The 22,528-nt window shown below is 42.4% G+C and overlaps 1 protein-coding gene across 31 annotated transcripts in view; it reads right to left on the bottom strand.

Moving 5' to 3' along the window:
- The window catches only part of Dab1 (disabled 1), a 1,125,345-nt gene that overhangs the window by 113,015 nt on the left and 989,802 nt on the right, over positions 1-22,528 (bottom strand). For all 31 annotated transcript variants that reach the window (NR_104385.1, NM_001369049.1, NM_001369047.1 and 28 more), the window contains one exon: positions 18,563-18,661. Coding sequence is in view for 30 of the 31 variants with exons in the window: in NM_001369049.1 (NP_001355978.1) it covers positions 18,563-18,661 (99 nt within the window). In the remaining variant the exon portion in view is untranslated. The remainder of the gene's footprint in view (positions 1-18,562; positions 18,662-22,528) is intronic.

Here is a 22,528-nt window from a genome sequence, read left to right as displayed (position 1 = left end):
CACAATAAGATGAATTATAAAATATTTGTCAATTACTGGCTGCCTTATTTAACTTGCACAATGTCTTTATGGTTCATCTACATTGAAGGATATGTCATATTGCCCTAAGACTGTAGAGTATTCGATTACATGTATACACACACACACACACACACACACACACACACACAGAGTAGAGATAAATCAAGTGGCCATCAATGGCAAATAGTATATATATGTATATATACACATATTTATACTTATATATTTATATACATATTTATACCTATACATAGCTTATTTATATATAACATGTACATATATATTTATTATTTATGTATAATGTGCATAGATAGATAGGGGGAGAGCTTATTTATCCATTGATGGTCCCTTGTGTTGTATCCTCTCTTTGTAGAATACATTTACTAAGCACTACAACAGAAGTAGCATATGCATGCCTAAGACTAGAAAAGAGATCTATCTATCCTACATTGGTGGGACATGGAAGAATTCTTGAGGAAATAGGGCTTAAATTGAAAGACCTATAGATACTTATTTGGCATAAGTCAGATAAAGGAAGGGACAAGAAGACTGGGTAAGAGAACTAGGTTGGGAGAGACTCTTCTAGGCAAAGGAAGAGAGAGAGGAGGGTGGTATTTTTGGTGTGAGTCTGTTCTCTACATATTATCCCTACATTGTGCCTCTACTACACCAGTATTGCTTGTGCAGGTTGATGAAGTATCTCCTACTGGCTGATTTCATAGAAATTGTCTCTCTGCTTTGCCTGTCAGGCCACCAGGAGAGAAGCACATAGATGTGAGCCTGAGGCAAGGTTGCTACCCCGGGATGTGACTAACTGCACCATGGGATAATCATGTGTTGACTGGACGACTGGGCCATCTGAGCAGTTGTGGAGGGCGGATGGAATTCATCTTCCCATCCCAGTGCCTGATGCCCAGTAGGAACTCAGTAACAAACTGATAAAAAAAAAAAAAAATTCCATCTTTATAGAGGGGAGTCAGGCAACAAAGAAAACACCATTCCCAAAGTGTTTATGGAACTCTGGGTGGGATGTATGCCTCATGGAATATTGAACCCTAGTTTTCCCAGTGATGTTCATCCATATGGATGCATGAAAAATCACAATGGCAGAAGTTAGAAGTGGCCTCATGAGGTTTTTGTTTTTTTTTTTTTTTAAATATTTTTATTAGGTATTTTCCTCATTTACATTTCCAATGCTATCCCAAAAGTCCCCCATACCCTCCCCCCCAACTCCCCTATCCACCCACTCTCACTTTTTGGCCCTGGCGTTCCCCTGTACTGGGGCATATAAAGTTTGCAAGTCCAATGGGCCTCTCTTTCCATTGATGGCCGACTAGGCCATCTTTTGATACATATGCAGCTAGAGTCAAGAGCTCCGGGGTACTGGTTAGTTCATATTGTTGTTGCACCTATAGGGTTGCAGATCCCTTTAGCTCCTTGGGTACTTTCTCTAGCTCTTCCATTGGGGACCCTGTGATCCATCCAATAGCTGACTGTGAGCATCCACTTCTGTGTTTGCTAGGCCTTGGCCTAGTCTCACAAGAGACAGCTATATCTGGGTCCTTTCAGCAAAATCTTGTTAGTGTATGCCTCTGGATCCCCTCATCCCTGTGACAGCCACTGAGGTTTCCTGGGCAGACAAAAACCAATTATAATCACCATGGGACCATGCTGTAACACCACTGTCCCCATCCGTGCCGGTTCCTATACTGTTTGAAGCAGATGCACACAAGTCACACATATCTGGAATGATGGGTTGCAGAGGCAGATTCATTCATTGGTCTGAGTTGTGCCACCTTCATCCTTTCGCCACAGTAAAAAGGAGACACATCCCCAGAGAGCATTTCACAACACGCAAAGAAATTTTACAGGAATCCCCCTACCTGTATGACTGCATCAGACCTCCAAAGAAGAACTAGTGTCCCCCTTTCCAAACCATGATGGAAAAAACCTGGATGAAATGATCCCCCAAGATGAAAGAGCATTGTGCAGAAGAATATGTTAATAAAGCTAATTCTGCACAAGGAGGGATACTACTGAGCTATCGTAATATTTATAAGCAGGAACTGAAGTTAAATCAGAGATATTGAAAGTAAACAACAATATCAAAAATTTTAAATCATTTTCATACTCCAGGGGAGAGAAGTGCACAGTAAAACAGACATCTGGGCATATAATATTTTAGAAGAAAAATTAACCAATGAGATAAGATCAAAAGTCTTAAAATACACATACATGCTGATCCAGAAATTCCAGGTTTTAAATGAGAGAAATAATCAAAGATATGAAGAGAAATGTCCTCTAAGATATAGATACAACCTCCATGGGCTAACAATATGCTGTTTTTGTCATTATAATAATTCTGTGTGTCTCCTATGCTATGATGCTTCCATGGCTGAAAATGATTTGTAGAGAAATACTCAATATGGAAACTTGTAGATAAGTAACAATGTAGACTATAAAGCAACATGTATAATTAACTATAATATCGTCTTAAAATATATTCATGTAAGATATTAGCTAGTTTTCTAATTAGTGGTATTTCAGAGGATTTTTATCTTGTTCATTATGTCATTGTGTCTTATAAATTTTCTACAATAACTATATCTTGCTTTTAGAAGCAAGAAAAGACATCAGATGTAAATAAGAATGATGCTCCATCAATTACAATCACATGCCTCTGGACCAGCAATTAACTCCTCTGAGCTTCAGATCCATCCAGTGATGTGTACCTTGTAAGGTTAATGTTGAGGATCAGCTGTGAGGGGCAAAGTGAATGGACATTGGAAGCTACAGAGAGACTGGCAATCCTAGAAGATTCTTTTTATCACTGTGGCACATGGAGGAGTTTTTAAGTGTATGCATGAGGCTGCGCCATAGGATTCAGTAAAGGGGGTGGAGGAGACCATGGGCACAGACTTTGACAGCACAGAAATAAACATGAAAGACTGTGCGTGCCTATTCACATGGGGAAATCCATCACAGCCCAGAGTCAGTCACGAGATGATGCATCCCAGTATCAGAGTCTCAGACGCTCTCCTTACAGCCATTTGTATAGAAGACGAACTACCTTCCTCTCGAAAGTGAGGTTATAGCTGCGCTGAGTTTTGACAATTGCCAGCACAATCTTTATTTTCAAAAATTTAAATATGTAATTTCCAGATAGTTTGCGTATCTCTTAAGCCATCATGAAAAATGCAAACCTAGGTCTCTCGGGGTGCTAACATTTGCTATGTAGATAGCGAGGCCATGTTTCTTTGGTAATTTCTTTCTTTTTTCTTTTTTCTTTTTTCTTTTTCTTTTTCTTTTTCTTTTTATTTTTGCATTTCTTTTTTTTTTCCATTTTTTATTAGGTATTTAGCTCATTTACATTTCCAATGCTATACCAAAAGTCCCCCATACCCACCCACCCCCAATCCCCTACCCACCCACTCCCCCTTTTTGGCCCTGGCGTTCCCCTGTACTGGGGCATATAAAGTTTGCGTGTCCAATGGGCCTCTCTTTCCAGTGATGGCCGACTAGGCCATCTTTTGATACATATGCAGCTAGAGTCAAGAGCTCCGGGGTACTGGTTAGTTCATAATGTTGTTCCGCCTATAGGGTTGCAGATCCCTTTAGCTCCTTGGCTACTTTCTCTAGCTCCTCCATTGGGAGCCCTGTGATCCATCCATTAGCTGACTGTGAGCATCCACTTCTGTGTTTGCTAGGCCCCGGCATAGTCTCACAAGAGACAGCTACATCTGGGTCCTTTCGATAAAATCTTGCTAGTGTATGCAATGGTGTCAGCGTTTGGATGCTGATTATGGGGTGGATCCCTGGATATGGAAGTCTCTACATGGACCATCCTTTCATCTCAGCTCCAAACTTTGTCTCTGTAACTCCTTCCAAGGGTGTTTTGTTCCCACTTCTAAGGAGGGGCATAGTGTCCACACTTCAGTCTTCATTTTTCTTGAGTTTCATGTGTTTAGGAAATTGTATCTTATATCTTGGGTATCTTAGGTTTTGGGCTAATATCCACTTATCAGTGAGTACATATTGTGTGAGTTCCTTTGTGAATGTGTTACCTCACTCAGGATGATGCCCTCCAGGTCCATCTATTTGGCTAGGAATTTCATAAATTCATTCTTTTTAATAGCTGAGTAGTACTCCATTGTGTAGATGTACCACATTTTCTGTATCCATTCCTCTGTTGAGGGCTGATTTTCTAAATAGTTAAGAAGTCAAATGTGTCCTAGGAAGCAAATCTCTGTGCAATGCAACAATGGCAGCTGGAGCGGAGACAGGGTGTCAGGGTGGCTTCCTGTAGTAATATTTGGCTGAAGTCATGGTACCATTGCCCTCGAGCTGACATGGCTGCATACTGCATCTGATCTGGGGTTCAGAGGACAGACTGTGAACCCTGGGGCTTGAGCCTGTGAAGTTGTAGGCTTCTGTCCAGGCTACAGTGCACATTACAGCTACTAGTCCAGCACTAGTCTGTGCAGTTTGCTCTGCACGAGACCACAGCATGGACGGCATATCGCTCCTGGTCATCTCTTTACCACCTGTGCAGTTCTACAAAGCTGACGTTACCATTTTCTCTCTTGATCAGACCATGCTTTCACGTGCTCCAGAGCGTAGGGTGTCAGGTATGAGACACCCGGAACTGAGACTTAACAGGAGTTAAGGAGAGCCTTCCCTCGCCAGGTAGGGCAGGACAGGTGGAAGAGGTGAGACTCACAGGCTGGAGGGCTGTTCAGGGAGAGCTTCTATCCCATAGGACTTTGTATTAAACTGAGGCAGTCCTCCATACATAGTAGCTGCTCAGCAAATGTGAGTCTCTTCTTCAAGTCTCTTCCTGTCATTCAACATAATTTATTAGCAAATTATACGTTACATCTTATAAATGACTTCTTTGGAGATTCTTAGAAAAAAGGCACATCTGTATGCACCTAGAGTGGAGAAAAGGGAAGGGAACTGAGGAGATGGTGGAACAGCAAGAAAGATGGCAGCACAATCATGAACATCAGACCTAGATATGATGTGTTTCAGCAGTGTTTACAAATATCTCTGTTCATAGGATCCCTGCGAAGGCCAGGCATGGCCAGAAGAAAGGGAGTCTCATTACTGGTCCTTCCATTTTTTTTTTTTTTTTGACTGTTAGAGATACTCACTATGAGGTCTTCTCAGTGAGCTGAGGTCTAGGAGCTGGTCAGGCAGGGAAGTGAACCAGGGGCTTCATGACTTGCACAACAAGATATTCAGTACAATTCCAAAAGCAGCTACCAGGAGCCAAGGAAGCGCCAAGAGGCCAGAGACACAGTAACAACCACAGAGACCTGCCTCTCCATCTCTAACGGGCTAGAACTTCAGTTTGCTGTGATGAAATCCTTCCCACAGTTCGTATTGAAAACACTAGGTGTATATAATTAGCCCGGTTGTTCTGACTTCATAGAAAAGCAGAGAAAAGTCCAGAAAAACAGTGGCTGAGATCTCAGAACTAAAAATGGTAAGAGGGGTTTAAACTAAGCTCACTATAAATCCCGGAAGTAAATACATCTACAGAAGCACAAGCGTTGAAAAAGTACATGGACACGCTCTGTTCCAGATGTGTCTAACCGTCACCGTTGGGCATTTTCTCACCTCAGGTTTTCTTGTTACAGTGAACAAATTGAAGCAGTCTGAAACGCCGCGGTGGGTGGGGCACCTGTCCTAGCTGAGAAGCCGGGCCACCCTTTGCCTGTCTCTGAATCTTTGTGGCATCTGCTATTGAAAAGGAGGCAGATCATCTATTTTGCAAGATCATTTTGAAGATCGGGCCGTTAATTACTTCTCGCATACATCAAAGGAGAACACGGAGCTGCTAACAGGTTCTAAGACTCAACGTATGAAGTGACATGTATGTACAGTGCTGACAGAGATCTGGGAACCGGTAAGTGTGATCAACGTTATCACCACCTCAATTATCACACTGCTGGTTGTATTAGCACAACCCGTGCACCTACAGTGGAGTGACAGCTCAAACTCACATCTCCTAATAGCAAACACAGGTATTTCCCCACAATACCCCTCACCTCGGTCCACACACTCCCCAGTGGTCACCAGGCCCCAAGACCAGCCTTGATCCCTGAGCCATCTCCACAGGCTCCAGGAGAGAGATCTCTTTTTGTTCCTCCCATCAAGACTCTGGTCTTGGCCTCTCTGAGAATACAGTCTTTTGCTGCAGGCAGAACACCGACTCCTTTGCCACCGAATCCACTGCTGCACAGGTCTCAGCAGAAAACAGTCACCCCAAGAGTGTTACTGTTTAATCACAGTATCGCCCTTTGGACATGCAGAGCTCCTGCTGGGACAGTGTTCCGGAACCTGCAAGCACCTGTTAGACACCAAGGCGCGGTCACAGAAAATGAGTTTTAAATTAAAATTCAAAATAAATGGAGGGCGATAGAAAGATAACTGGCAAGCCTCAAAGAAAACACTCAGCCACGGAAACAGAGGAAGCACAACTGGACAGCCCTGATTCATCAAGTTAACAGCTGCCAGAATCCCAGTGAGAATTTCAGAACCGTCTTTCTCCATTACACAGGTAACCCTCGAAGCTGCAGGAAGCCATGGTAACATACTAATATGGGTGATTTATAGAAAACACAAAGCAAGGGAGGACACGGGATATGCACTGGGGTGGGAGGATTCCCTGACCTTCCTTCCTTACCACTGACCTGCTCCGTAAAATTGGGGACTCCCTAGTAGACTACATACTTATGGATGTCTAGTGTAACATGCCAGTCTTAGTACCTTAGGATATAAGCGCCACAAGGTAGGACCTGCCTTTGTGTCACCAAATGCCTGGCAGCATCTCACAGAATACAGGAGGTAATTTTAAATGCGTAAATGGATGCAAATTTAAAGGCGGTCAAGAGATCTAATACTTTATTTTTGACGTCACAATCATCTCTCCTGTAAAATGGGGGGTTAATAACATTCAGTGACGATACATGTTACCAACATCAGGGAGGAAATGTAGTCAACTGTGTCTGGCAAGGTATGCTCAATAAAAGAGAGTAATAAATAAGTTTTCTTCTGTGTGTCATGCCAAAAGACCAGGGGTCAAAGAAGCAGGAAACGAAGACACAGAGGTCTCACCTGGTCCTTACCCCATTATCCCAGGGGGGATCTGTAGTTATAGAGAAGGACAAAATTAGACTAATCTTTAACATAAAAATTACCCAGAACAGTCAGAAGATGACGGCCTATGGGTTAGACATTGTTATTTTTTTTTTCCTGTTAGCGATAGATGACCAATTCCATGTTTACACTGTAATTTTAAGATGAGCCTTTGAGATTATTTGTACCCAATAAACCTTCAGTTTCAGTGTCTGTCTGCGTGATGACAAGCCTAAGGGCAGTATGGCCACTGTCCTTGGGAGCCAGTGAACATCTACCTGCTTGTTTGAGGCCCTGAGCAGTCTAGCAGGGGAAATACAGCATATGCAGGGTGTGGAAAGCAGGGCCCTAAGCACTCCATGGACTGAAGGTCCACTTCCAGTTACTAGATATTTGCTGCTAAATCAACCCTGGCCCCAGTTTTCTCATCTGTCTAATGGGAATAATGTTTTTCTTACTTGTGTTATAGGATTAGATTAAGTATTATGTCCTTACCACCTTAAAGAACAAGATTAATGAGGGTATATACTGAAGAAAAGATGTATTTTCTGAGTTGGTCAAATATGATAGGAGTCTTCATAGTCTTCTAGCTACTGTAACTATCCTCAACTTTGGGTTCTCTAAATTAGGCAGCGTCCTAACAGGGGCAGTTTACAAAACCATTGCTGACTTCAGCTATAAATTGTTATTGTGATATATATGTATGAATGTAACATTTAAAAAAATTAAATTTGAAAGCAAGGGGAAGTACTCATGGGAGGGTTTATAGGGAAGAAAGGAAAGGGGAAAATGATGAAATTATCATTATCAAACAAGACACTGAAGAGATATAAGAGGCCCTGTTTCTTCTTTCAGATGCCTGGTGACCATGCTATTCACATCTGGGGTAGCCATGGCTCTGTGGGAGCCCTGGATAGAAAAGAATAAGGTGATTTTAAGCAGATGGCTGGGATTGCTGTGGACATCTTCCTTTACAGACTTTTACAACTAATTTGTGAGGAGGTCTCAGGTGTCACTTCCATATGTACTCTGGGCTTCTCTCTCTGGAAATGAGGATATTTAAATGTGTAAAGGCTCTTGCATCCCTGACACCTGGGACTGGTCAGTTCTGAACAGCTTCAGGGCTTCCAGCATCCATTGCACCACAGGACCAATTTCTTTTGTAAGAGGCACCTTGGAATCTGATATATGGCCCAGACACTTATATTATTTGCTTGTTTTTTTTTGAAACAGGTTCCTGGGCACCATAGGCAGCCTCAAAGGATGTATCTAAGTCTGACCTTAAACCTCTGGCCCTCCTCCCTTCACCTTCCTGATGTCTGAGGTGCCAAGAATTTAATTCAGGGCATGGATGTTAGGCAAGCACTCTAACAATCATGGAGCCTACAAATGGCGAAGCTACTGAAGAAGAGAAGGTAGTGGCTTCTAAGGACAAAGCAGGCTAAAAGAAATCGTGGCTCGCCTTTGAGACACAGAGATTATAGTGGATATCAATGCTTTGGAAATAATGTAAGAGACAGAGGATAAGGCGAAGTACACACACACACACACGCACACACACACACACACAAAAAATTGGTCTTCTGGACTGGAACTCACAGTAATTGTCATGGCCTAAAGGAGATTGAGCCAGTCAATATGTCACAGCAGCAGTCCACGAGGCCCTACCTCTTAATGGTTGCTGTGGGGATCACGTTATTTTGTTCAGTATGTAGGCACTGAAAAGGTTGCTCATGATTCATTAAATGCCTTCCCACCCATCCTCATGAAAGCTACCCTGATTACACTCATGAAGTCACACATAAAACATGACATAAAAGTAGGATGGGGACTTCTTGGAAACGAAGGACTTCTGTGGAAGGGGGAGGGGAAACAAGATGGGGGAGGGGAAACAAGGTAGGGAAATGGTGAAGACAACTAAAATCCACTATATAAATGTATGAAATTGTCAAAGAATACAATTTAAAACTTGAAAAAAAAAAACAATTGTGGAGATGTTGCTCCTGGGACACAAAATTCCACCTAAACATGCAGAATAAGATCTTGAGAGACACTGCCCAGCAGAGTGCCGATAATAAAGTTCAGGGGTTCACTCCCAAACTGGGCGCCATGGTCTGCTCAGTAGTTTAAACAGGAAACACCCGGGAACAGGGAAATGCTTGAGTTCCCTTCCTATCCAAGAACAGGATCTTTCAAGAGGGAGCTGCAGAGGCTACTGTCTTCCTTCTGTAATTTACCAACCAAGGAAGACTAGACTCATTCCATAGAAGAGACTGTAAGATAGGCTGTGAAACCAGAGTTCAGACAGACTTTGACCCAGGCTGCTGTCTACACTTTGGGTTCATTAATCTCCCCCCTGCAACGGTTTACTCTGCCTTTACAACAGTCTCCAGCTTCAGGTCTCTCTACCCTATGGAGACGGGTAGTGTCTCCATCTTGTTGGTTTAGCTAGCACTCTTCTTCCCTATGGCCACAGGCACATAACTACTTTGCTTGTTGTTTTGGCCAGTCATGTGTCAAATGTCCAGTCACTTTTTCAGTTGTTACAACACTGAACAATTAGAGAGGATACAAGTGTATTTTCTAGCTCCTTCAATAGTTCATGACAACTGCCATGAAGGCAGGCTTGGAAATGTCTGACAGTACATCTTCGTGTTCTTACCAACATTACACAAGCTTTTCAGAACATCATGTTGTGCAAACAAAATACATTTGATTCATATCAATTAAAATAATGAATTTTGAAATTTTGCTTCCTATCCACATAGTCATTCAGATACAGAAACAAGCAATTGAGGCTCTGGGGGTTATTTTCCTCCATGGTATTGTTTATTCTTAGAGTTACACAGGTTCCAACTGCTTTACTGGTGAGGACTGTAAACCCAGGCCCACCTCTCCCCTGTGTGCGTCCCCTTTGTGACCTTCCCACTTCAAAGACCACAGTGAAGAAGGTATGTCTGGGTTTCCACCTTTAATTCCTGTGTGTCCTTTAAGCCTCAGTTCCATCTTCTTAGATCTTTCTCTGTTGTTTTTTTTTTTTTTTTTGGTCAAATGAAAAAAGTCATTTATTCTTAACTTTGATGTTAATTGTCTTTCTCCCTTTATATTCAAATTCTTTTAGTTTTCTATTATTCATATACCTGAATGCCCAGCCTCTGTGTTTTATTTATTTATTTTACTTATTCATTTTACATCCTACTCACTGCCCCTCTTCCTGTCACCCCCCTCCTACAATCCTTCTCCCCATCCCCCTCCCCTTTTCCTCTGAGTGGGTGGAGGCTCCCCTGGGTATCTATTGCCCCTGATGTATCTTTGTGTTTCTTAATGTGGGTTTGGGCTATTTCATTCCCAATGGTAGAGACAAGTCTTCAATCAACCTTACATAGCCCCCAATTCCTTTTTAATAAAATATTTTATCACCTCTTATTTGGAAGTAGTTATAGAAGCCCCTATATACATAAAGTTTACTCTACACACACAAATAAAAATATCCTAATTATAACATAAAGATAATGTAAGAAATATTTTCTGATTTTATAATAATGTGCATATCTCCCTCTCCCGTTCCCAATCCCTCTACTTCCCCCTGCCTTTTTTCTGTGATGCTGATAGTTAAATCCAGGGCCTCATACCAGCTAGGAAAGCACCCTAGCCTTGAGCTCTATCTCCAGCCCATAAAACAAAGTGAATTTCTATGTATAGGTGCTCAGTTACAGCTATAGTGGAAGAGTCACAATGTATGCTCTGTTCTTATCAATAAACAAGGGTTCAGGAGAACGTAGAGATCAAGGACATTGATACTCCTTTGTTTAGAATAGATGTCAACAAAGAACAACTGAACAAGCAACCAAACAATGAAAGGGAGAGCTGGATGAGGGATGACTAGAATAGGGGTAAGTGGCATGAGGGATGGCTGTCACAAGGATGGCTGACTGAGCCATGATCAACTAAAGCAGCAATGTGGTTTTCTGAAACCATGAAAGGTCTTGCTAAGGTCTCAACAAAACAAAGTGCTCCCCCCCCATCCCTTTCTTGAGATCTGAATATGACACAAAAAATTCTTTGCTGATATGCGAAATCGAGCTAGGTTTAGATTCAAGTAATTACAAACAGGTTTCTCATCTACATGAATGTCTGGCAAGACATTTGAAAGTCATATCACACAGGAAAATATCTTCTGTTGTGTACATCTGTCCTGAGTATTGCAAGAATCCTTAGCAGTTAGTTCCTAACAATTAAATTCTTGCATTACTACCCCTCCCCCCAAGAGCTGTGATAGGAAAAAGTGCTGTATGGATTCCTTACACATACACAAGGGAGACAAGATGAGTTTATTGTAAAAACTTAGGAGTTGAAGAAAGAAGAAAGCTCAAGAGTCATCAAAGGTGATTAAAAGCCAGGCGTGGTGGCACACACCTTTAATCCCAGCACTTGGGAGGCAGAGGCAGGTGGATTTCTGAGTTCGAGGCCAGGCTGGTCTACAAAGTGAGTTCCAGGACAGCCAGGGCTATACAGAGAAAACCTTTCTCGATCCCCCACCCCCACCCCCCCGCCAAAAGGTGATTTAAAAAATCTACTTCTGCTATAAATAGCAACTTAGGGGAAGTCTGGAAACTTCAGGAATTGTTAGGGTCCCATGCAACTGGATTCAGTAGCCACAAACGATGTCATTACATTTACAGTGTGACTATCAGCATCTCTCTTGATGACAGTACCATCTCTGAAGGTTTCCATCTCCCGATACACTGCCCTTCATCTCCTTACAGTCATCCTCCCTGAGGCCAGCCAGCCTCCCACACTGACCTCAGCTGCTCTTCCTGAGCATGCTCAGAACACTAACACTCAGTTTGAACTGACTAGGAACAGCCCAGTTTTTGATGAAGTACTGCTAAAGGTGACACTCTGTTTACTCAAAGGAACTTATCCAAGCAGCCCTGAAACTTAAGTGTAGCCAATGCATTTAAAACACCGTTAGCCATTTATCATGAGGGGCAGGGTGGAGTCCTTAGTCATTCTCCACCTTTCCCCTGCCCCTGCTATGCTCTACTTATTCAGTGCATTTGTGGCTTTTAATCACGCTGTCATTTTATTCCTGCTGCAATAAATATTACTGGAACCGCAAATTGTGGAAGTTACCATGAGTCAAACAGACAACAGCGACGAACAGGAAGACAAAGCCTTATTTGTCTATGTGTTTATAGAGGCACCCAATATCCTGCAGGAAACAAAGAATGAGAACACACACCTTCCCTTCGAGAAAGGTGTGCATTTATAGACACTGTTGTCTCTTCCAGCCCCCTCCACCTCATCTTTTCAATCAGCCACTTCCACTGTCAAATCAGCTCGTCCTCTCCTGTGAAGACTGCCAGGAATATTCTAGGCAAAGCTAGGCTTTTGTCCCTGAGCCTGGACAACTTTGTTCATGTCTGTGCCTTGGCAGCTGTCAGTTCACTTTGTGAAACTGCTTTTGCACTAAGCTATGAATGCCTCAGGGCCAAGGGCCATGTCTTATTCATCTTTAAATCCCTAGAAACCAAGCTGCACACGGCATAGACAGGCTTCTAAGATGCTACTGGCTAATCACCTGAGAGTCAAATTGTCAACATTCTGTCTGCCCATGAGGACGGCATCCCAGCTTTACCTCCTCTGCTTATTATCCCCATTCAGGGCACACAAGAAGAAAATGACAGTGGTGATCAGACAGAGGTCATGTGAATTTGCTCTCTTATATATTATAAGAAATCATCTATAAAATTAGGCATGGCGCTATTAGTTAGCCCTTGCCAGTATTAGGGTTTCTGCATCAGGCTACCTGATACTGCATTCTGATTTTGTTACTTACTAGCTGTGTGGCTAAAACTACTTGGATCTAAAATTGCCCACTTGTAAGATGGCGATAATAATAGTGACTACTTCATAGCGTGGGTTGTAAGATAGCATTTGGGTAACTGTTGGCGCACTCAAAGAAAGAGTGAAATTCATATGCGTTGTGATGAGGATAATCTAGCCTCTTAAAACGTTGATGCAGGCCATGATGGTCCATCCGAAGAAACAGACTCATCTTTAGGATCTTACAATATTTATGATTTTTTTATAGCACTAGGTATAATGACTCGGTGGAATAAAAATCTAAGTTGAGAGAAGAGAGGGTTAGTGATAATCCCAGGAATGGAGAAGCTCTTGGCGTTGCCAGGTTTGCTGTGGGTCTACACGCTTGGCCAGGGACATTCCAGCAGCTCAGTTTCCTCTCTGTGAAATGTGAGTGAGAGGCTCTGGGTTTGGTAGACCGGACTGTCTAGAGAACGACTGGTTTACTGCTGAGCATCTCCTTCCTACTATCGATGGGCTCCTGCTCACATGACTAATAACAGAAATGCAATGGATGTCATCTCTCTCTCTTCTCACCAGTCCTGCTGATAGATTAGCTATGTCTTAAGTGTGTGAATATGAGCAGCTTTCAACAATGATTTATCTTCCCCCCCCCCCCCACATGCCAATAATAACACACAATTCACTCATACAAGGGACCAGGAGTTCTTTGAGATTCAAGACAGGGTGTAAATTGCTGCAAAGGGTCTTTTTAATTGGGATCAAAACATTTTTTTTGACAATTTTAGGTTTTTAAAATTCTAGCTATTGTCACGTTTTCTAGCAAATGTTTCTTTTCTCAGCTTAAAAAAAAAAAGTGTAGTCAAACGTGGGCAAAAATATTCAGACTGAAAAAAAAACCCATCAATCATGATTTATCATTCCAAATGATAAAGTCTAGTTTTTCCTTTCCTCAACATGAAAATCCCACCGTGCAGTGGGCTGGCACTGCCCTGCTGGGCAAGGGCAGCGAGGTTCAGTTCAGTGCTGGCGTCTCCCAGGGAAGGCTTTCAAGCAGAAACATAAGTGTTGCTTACTTTCAGGAAGGAACAGACCCTTAAAATTCATCTCAGAAATGAACAGACATGGCTTTGCTGTATATCTCTTGCCATACTTCCTTCAACAATCCTATCATAAGATGCAGTCTTCCTGCTCCCAGCGATGGTGAACTCACTCACCGAGCATATCCCATCACTCTTTTGAGCAGGTCAGCCTGTCGGGAAAGGTATCTCCTTATTGACATACTAAAACTGCCCTTTAGAAACTTCCAGCAAGGAGCCTTGTTTAAACCCTCATCACTCACACTTAAGATTTGAATAAACTCAGCCTGGAGACGACTCAGGACTTGTTGCTCTTGCAGAGGGACCTGGGTTTGATTCCCAGCACCCACATGTAGTAGTTCATAGCCATCTGTAATTCCAGTTTCAGGAGATCCAATGCCCTCTCAGACCTTTTGCAGGCATGTGGTCCACAGACAACCATACAGAGAAAACACTCACACATAAGACGAATAAATCTATTATACATAATAATAATGATAAAACCTCAATTGTTTTTACTATTTTTCCAAGACTTACATTGTGGTAGACTAATACGGGACATCTACAGAAGGTAGATGCTGCATAGGACCAGTGCTAACCACATAAAATGGCAGTGGATTGAGACAGCATACACTGAACTCTGCCTCCTTTTCTGATTTTCCACCAAGGATCTGACATTTACCCAACCAAGCCAATTGTTTTGGGGCTGATTTTATTTTTTTTAACTGTTTCCTTATATAAAGAATAAAATAAAATACGACTTCAATGATTGATGCTAGAGGAAGTATATAAATGTTAAGAATGCAGACTACTTTTCTTCATTGGTAAACATTTAAAGTACTAGATCTCTATCTGGCAAAGTCATAGTCTATTTGATGGAGGGCCGAGGCATAGAGGAGTAGTTGCAAAGCCCAAATCATGGTCTGCAAACAAGGAAAGAGACCAGATACCCCAAGCTCCTGCTTCTGCCTCTGTCCCTTTGAATATGCTGGCTGTCGTTATGATAAACAGAGCTGGAATCAGGAAGGAACTAGAGGTGACATCATAATATTTGATATATAAACCACAGCAAAAGTATCTCTGAGGTTCCACCCAATTACTTGGCTCCCACAGAGTGCTGAAAGACAGAGGTCTTCTCCAAGTCTGTGCAGACCTGCCATTCTCTACTTGGTAAGCTACAGGACTCTAGGGATGGAGTGTGTGCTGAGAAGGCTTGGCCAGAGAGTACTTCACAGTCCCCTGGTCCCTGCCCTGGTACTGGTCCTGACCACCAGCACAGACACCAATTTGCCAATATCCTTTCAATTGATTTTAATGTGACGTTCTAGGCTGAGCACAGGTATCCAAAAGTATAATCTTTCCAAGGAAGGCACAAACTCTCAGGTTCTGAGACCACAGTTCGAAGAAGGCAGTAGAGGCGTACACTTGGCTGCAGAATTCAAGCCCAGTTTCTACTGACTCCTGTGCTCTTACCCTAAACTCCCTTCCATCAAGACACCAGCAGGCAATTTGATCTTTTCCAATAATATAGAGGTAAATTGTATTGATTTTCTATTCAAGGGAAGCGGAGGTTAAATCTATATTCTGTCCCTGAACACTGCATTGTAAATACTTTTCAGTTTTCCATATATCATGCTGTTTTGAGATATGCACAAGCCTTTCTGGATGGGAAAAGCACTGCCCTTTTCAGGGAGAGCAAATTCTTAGACACAACAAAAGGTACAGTAAGGACTATGCTGTTGATAGACAGGCAAACTGACCAATCCAAAGCCACAAGAGAACATTTGCTCTGGTTTAATCATGAGAGAGTCCGGTACCGGGGACTAAGAGACTACACTCATGGCTTAGAGGTGGAGGAGATGATTTTCCATACGCAGTTCCAAACTGTCCCCTTGCTCTGCATTCAATTTCCTGTGGGAATTCAAATAAAGGCTATGGTCTAAGGTTTAGGAGGTCCCTCTACTGCTATCTTCTGGTCTTTGGGTTCCTTTGTGTCTTCCCCATGTGGCCCTGTGTGGTGAGCTATGCTTCCTCTCCAGGACTTGTCAATGGATTCTCTTTGCTTGTTCGCTTCTTCTGGAGCCTCTCCTGACCAGAGAAGGTGCATCTGACTGACTTGTTCATAAACAAACAAAACCAAGCGAGCAAATGGGTAAAATTAGGACAGTCACTAAACCTAAGATATAACAGGCATTTCAGCCATGCAAACACTGGCCAAAATGCACTGGCTCTAATTACCCATTTCCCGAAAGCCATGCCCAGCTTTCTGTCCTTGTCATCTTCATCTGTAAAACAGAGATGGTGGTGCCACCTAGCTCTTGGATAGTTAGGGTGTTTATATAACCTGGTACTTATGAAGCATCAGGATGCCTGGAACACAACACGGCTGGGGTTGGGTACAATCTGAACCTTTGCATCCTTCAAGGTTCGGGTGTTGAAGATTTGGTCTTTAAGGTGGCAATGTCAGAAATGGTGTGAGCTTCTAAGGGGAAGGACCTCCTGAACAATCCTTTTGCCCTTAGAAGGGGCTGTGGGACCCCTGTGGCCTGCTGTCTCCCTGTTTCCACGTGTTATCTCTTGCCCTCATTCATGCTTACACTGCTGGGACAATAGACACTATGGGGTCCTCACCACAGCCAAGCTAATGCCAAAGCTATGACTTTAAGGTTCAATCAATGTAGCGAAGTAAGCCTCTATTCTTTAAAAAGTCAGCTTGTCTCCAGTGTTTTACTACAGAATCTGAAAATAGCAGTTACTATTATTGCATGGTTGTAAGGATGAAACTGAATAATGCATGGAAAATGACTAACATAATTAGTATGTAGGAGGCACTGGATAAGTGTATACTTTTATTACTAGTTATTATTTTTATTGTGCTAAAATATATATTACAAAATTTACATGAACTCTTTTAAAGTATATAACCAGTATATAGGCATTAAGTACGCTTATACATTTAAAAGATTTATATTTTAGTCTCTGTGTGTATGTGTGTGTATGTATGTGTATGTATGTGTGTGTGTGTGTGTGTGTGTGTGTATACACAATGGTATCAGGTCCCTGGGAGCTGAAGTTGTGAAGTTGCAGGCACCATTTGAGACATGGGTGCTGCAACCTGAACTCTGGTCTCTGCAAGAGCAGTATTTACTGCTGAACCATCTTTGTACCCCCAAATCATACACTGTGCCCCTCTCAATAATCACTCTCACCTACTTTCTAAATCACTGACCATGACCCCATGTCATTAAAAACCAGCTCCCGTCTCCATTTTCCCTGAGCCTTGGCAGTCATTGGTACACCTCATATTCTAGGACTTTGAATGTTTTAGGTTCCCCATCCGAGTGTCACTTTGTGCCTAGCGTGAGCCATTCAGCCACTTCTTTTCAGAGTGCATCCAGATGGCAGCACTTGCCAGACTTCCCTGGATGTCCAGGCTCCCTAGCAGCCCACGAGACATACAACTACATTTTATTCAGCCATTGGCTATTTGGGCCACCCCCGTTCTCTGGTGGTTGTAACCATGTTCATGACCAAAATGTCTTCTATGTCCCTTTATTTAGAAGTAATTTTCCTGAAGTATTCTTCTTCAACAAAACACATTCCTTACTTCTAGCTTATCATCTTCTTATCCTTGTGTTACTAGTCAGAACAAGCAAGAGGTAATAATAGCAACATGATTGAGGTCAAATAATATGGCTGGTTGGAGTATTGCTTATAAATTGCCTGAGGTGTTATCTTGGCAAAGTTCAAAGGGAGTTACGCATATGGAGGTGTTTTATAAGCTGTGGAACACTGAGTGAATACAAGGAAACTGACATTCTGGCTCTCTTGGGCATGGGACCACAGAATGCTCATCTGGTTTTTTCTAACCCTCAATGACCAAGACCAACAGTGTTGCACAGTGTTATAGGAGTTCTGGGGTTGAGCCTGGTCGTTCAGTGCAGTCATGAGCTTGATGAAAACACAAACCTCTTTATCTGGTGGATTCAACAAACATGGTAGTTTGCCCTGACTGATTAGAGAGTGATAGCTTATTTATTTATTTTAGATTAAGAACTCTATTTATTTCTTTGATAACAGCAATTGCAAAGTGTGACAGTTTACATTGGAGAGTCTGGGGGCTTAGACTAACATGTTCCTGAAGCCAACATGTGTCTCCCCCAAGTGCATATCACTGACGATACCAATGCACACAAAAATGTAATGCAAGCTGTCACATGACTAGTACTCTTCAGAGCTCATCAATCTCCCATTAGATTACGGGGACAGTGTGACACTTAGACCACAATTACTGTGTAAGAAGCACGGAGCAGTAACGCCGTGGCCAAGTCAGGCAAGAGCCTTGATGGATGATCACAGTTGATCAAGTTTGTCAGTTGCTTTATGTGTTTTTATGCTTGTTTGATATTCCTGCCCGCAGAAAAGAGGCTTTTAGGGGCACATCTGTCAATGGATTCAATTTCGCATTGCCATGTGACGCGTTCACTTACCCCCGTCTTCTCATCAAAGATTTTGATTCCTCCAAAGGAGATGGTTAAAAAGATTTTCTGTTTGTGTTCTCCCTTGGAACGTGCGCCAGCAACAACACCCTGTTGGGAGGAAGAACATGGATTTTACTTTAGTGTTTTCATTTGAAAATTCCCTCCGGGCCAAAAGCCTGTCAGACACCATCAGCTAGAGCCACCAATCACACACATCCTTCCTTTGCCCTCCTGCGGGAGTCTACATCATATCCTCACATGTTTTATGTTTCAGGATAATACTGGTCTTCGCTGTTCTACCACGGAATAAATACACGCCTGGCCATCCACTATAGGTAATGCCTTCTTTGCGCTGCAATACTCGACTCAGAGTTGGGTCGACTACTTGAGATGGAAATAATAAGACCCTCATATTAATTTCTGTGTTGGATTTTTATATTGAATGTGGATTTAATCTTTTAAATAAAGGCAAGTCACTCACAATAGTCTCAAATAAAGATTACGGTTTTATACTTCTGGAAATATTTTCGTATGAATGGATGTATGTATGAATGAAGTTTTAGATATTAGAAAGAAGCAAGAATATGTTAGACCCCCCCCCCGACCCCCATCTTACCTCCTTTTCTCCCTCCCCTTCTTGGCAAAACATGATCATAATATTTATGTCCGACATTTGAAATAGTTACTCTAAGACATTTATATTCTTTCTCCATTATTCTTCCCTTGTTATTCTTGTACTTCAAGGTGAAAAACATAGTGAATACATTCCATTTGCGAAATAATATATTTCCCACCTGCCCAGACACTTTATAAACCCAAGAAGGTAAACCCCACAGAAGCTAGCAATGCTACTTTGCTTTTTGGTCTAGCACTAAAGCTGATGATACCATCCCCAACTGGTACTGGGAGCAGGTAGTCAAGAGATAATTGTGACATGAGTCTGTCCTATCAGACCTTGCAGTAGCAGTTACAGGAGATCATAGTCGAGGACACACGAGGTAACGTGACTGCAAAGATGTCTAGTGATGTGTAGGCTGTGGTTTCCTCAGCATTGGGTGCCACAAGTCTCCAGTCTTACATCACTGTTTAAGATTAAGCTCAGGTCCCAGCCGCAGTTGCACTGGGCTTCAGGCATAGACAAATCTGAAGTAATATGGACTTCACAGTTCTAAGAGGTACTGTGTGTGGATTTCAGAACATGATGCTCCCAGAAATCCTTCAGGGAATAACTGGTATGAGACCATTCAGGAAAGCAAGAGGTACAAGAGGGGCCCTGTATATGAAACTGTATGATTATCTTTACTTCCGGTGTTGGAAATCATCTCCACCTCACAATATTTGATTGTGCACCTGATTCTGGACAAAGGACTTCATCATAGTTCTATTTCCACAAGTATCAGTTCTGTTTCTCACAGGTGAGAGAACTAAAGGTTTATGTAAAATACCTAGCTTAATTCCCATCACACAGAAGACATGCAGTCAATTTAATTTCGTCTGGTAATGCATGGATACCCAGTTCCTTCTTAGATGGGTAATATTAGCAGGAAATTCACGCTCTCAAAAGTTACCCTCAAGGACATCTTACAGACATGCAGAATTGCCAGAATAGGGAAAATCCTTAAAAATGAGTTGTTAATCATAGGCTTACTATTGCTGATGAAAAAACCAATGCTAGGGAAGCTGATGGGGAGTCCTGAGTTAGTTAGCAGAGAGAATGGTTATGAAGCTGAGACCATAACTCAGCCCTTCAAAGCTCTGGTGCTTGAGAGATCTTATTCTGTACATCAGATCTTTCTCACAGGCAAAATCTCCCTCCTCCTCCATGTTCTCCATCCACCCCCATGACTGCTGCACATTAACCTCCTCTGACAATTTCCCTGTAAATGGTCACAATGTGTTGTTGCTTTTCCCCCACCCCACCCCTTCTATGGGTATCTGTGCTTTCTATGAGTTCTAGGAGTCAATGGTTTCTAGATTCTTCCTCTGCTGCTTGCATTTGAGTTCACTGTGAATACTTTTAAGTCGCCACAAGAAAAGATGAACACGTGTCTCTGTCTCATCAGAGTAATCCCTAATTCTGTTCAGCGCTGCCCTGCCTGACTCTCGTAGCCACTGTAGACATGCTTCACGCCAACTGCCCCTGTTTCATCTCCCTGATGCTCCTATCTTCAAGGAACTTACACCATTTAATGTGTCACATCAGACAGTGATCTGACTTTGCTGGATGCAGGGATATTTAATTGTGTATGGGACTCTTAAATTTGTTCCCTGGACCCAGTGACTGGAATGGAGTTTGGTATAAACTATACACTTAAAGAGAAGTGAGATTCTTTCTCTTATTTGAGAAAAAAAATCAGAGGACAAGTCAGATACTAGGCCTAGGAAAATAAGACTTGGCACTCATTCTTTCTGGTTGATTTGTATAAAACAACATACACTTTTGTCTTTCCATACTGGACTTTAACGTTAATTATCCAGTTAAAATTTAGAATAGTTAGTTTCTGGCTATGGTCCAAAATGTATTCCTCCAACTCTGCATGTTTAAACTTAATCCCCTTTGTGAGCATGTTTAAAGATGAAGCCTCTGGAAAATGATGAAGTCACAAGAGCAAAGACCTCCTACATGGCTGTGCCTGTACAGACAGTCCTTTACTGTTTGTCACAGAACTTAGCTGTCCACCTGGCAGTACTTAGCAAGTACCATCTTGGAGCAGAAAGACTGGACAATCATCAGACACTGGTCTTTTGACACCCTGATCTTGAACTTTCTAGCTTCCACCACTGTGTATGGAAACACATTTCTGTTCTCTATAAATTACATAACCCTGATTTTTTTGCCTCAACAGCACAAATGGACTAAGATCATCCCTCACAAAGGAAAATATGTTAGGACTGAGCCAGAGGGAACCCCTCTTTCTTCCTCCTAGGGGAGGACATCATAGGACAGGGGGGAAATGTTACACCTACAGCCAGCAAGTGTGGCCTTAATATTTCCCTTCACAATAGAGTCCCTGACTCACAGAAATTGCTGCAACATCAAAAAGCAATACAGTTTAGCATATGGTGCTAACTAGAAACCAAGGCCATCTTTGCTTACTGGTACCATGAGGTTCTTATGCCCTAATGGAATATGGCCATTCCACCAGGCTAGGAAGAGCCAGGGGCTGTGTTTCTGAGTACCTGTGTCTGGTGCTGCTCATGGAGAATGGAGAGAAGGGCCGTCCATATGGTGCTATCTTTGGGGAAATTAAAAAGTACAATAATATCAAGGATGTTTTGTTTGTGGGCTGCTGCTGGGTCAGGTCCTGGGAACTTTCAGTTAGTACAGGGACACTTGCCATCCTAGCATGCCACAGGGAATCATGATTTCCTTCAAGATTATTTATTGAGCTGTGTAGGAAGAGCCATGAGAAAGAGAGGAGAGCTCTGGTTAGGGGTCAGGATGCTGCACATGTAGACATTGATCAGGACACTGGGTCTAGGACTCACCATTGGAACCCTGGGACCTGGGGACCTACCGTTTTCTTTAGTACTTCTTATAAATGCCTTCTTATTTGTCATATAATTTGCACATCAAAATCACAATAAGAATTATTTGTTTCATTTTGCAGTTGAGGAAGGTCAGTGGCCTCTTTAAATCCAAAGGAGCCAACATTGATAAACCACAGACCTATAACTCAGGCCATGGCCCTTCTGGTCCTGAAAGTACCTGAAACTATTCACTATTCTCTCTCTAAGAACCTTTTCTATGATATGGACCTTAGAAATGGCCTTGCAATCAAGTTGCAAACATGTTCACAAGTTTCTGGCAGTAGCTAGGTAGAAGTGTCGGCTACCAAACTCAATCTGAAGGAGAACCGTGGAGTGGGGATGGCCATGTTTATTATTTCCAAGTGTGCTGAGAAACTTAAATGGACTCCATGCACACTACCACCAATAGGCTATGCCAAAAATACTCAGCACACAACTGTCATC

The sequence above is a fragment of the Mus musculus genome, chromosome 4, assembly GCF_000001635.26.
Source record: "Mus musculus strain C57BL/6J chromosome 4, GRCm38.p6 C57BL/6J".
In the NCBI taxonomy this organism is placed as follows: Eukaryota; Metazoa; Chordata; class Mammalia; order Rodentia; family Muridae; genus Mus; species Mus musculus.
Note: the sequence above shows the minus strand (reverse complement) of the source record. Positions and strands in the feature narration are given on the sequence as shown.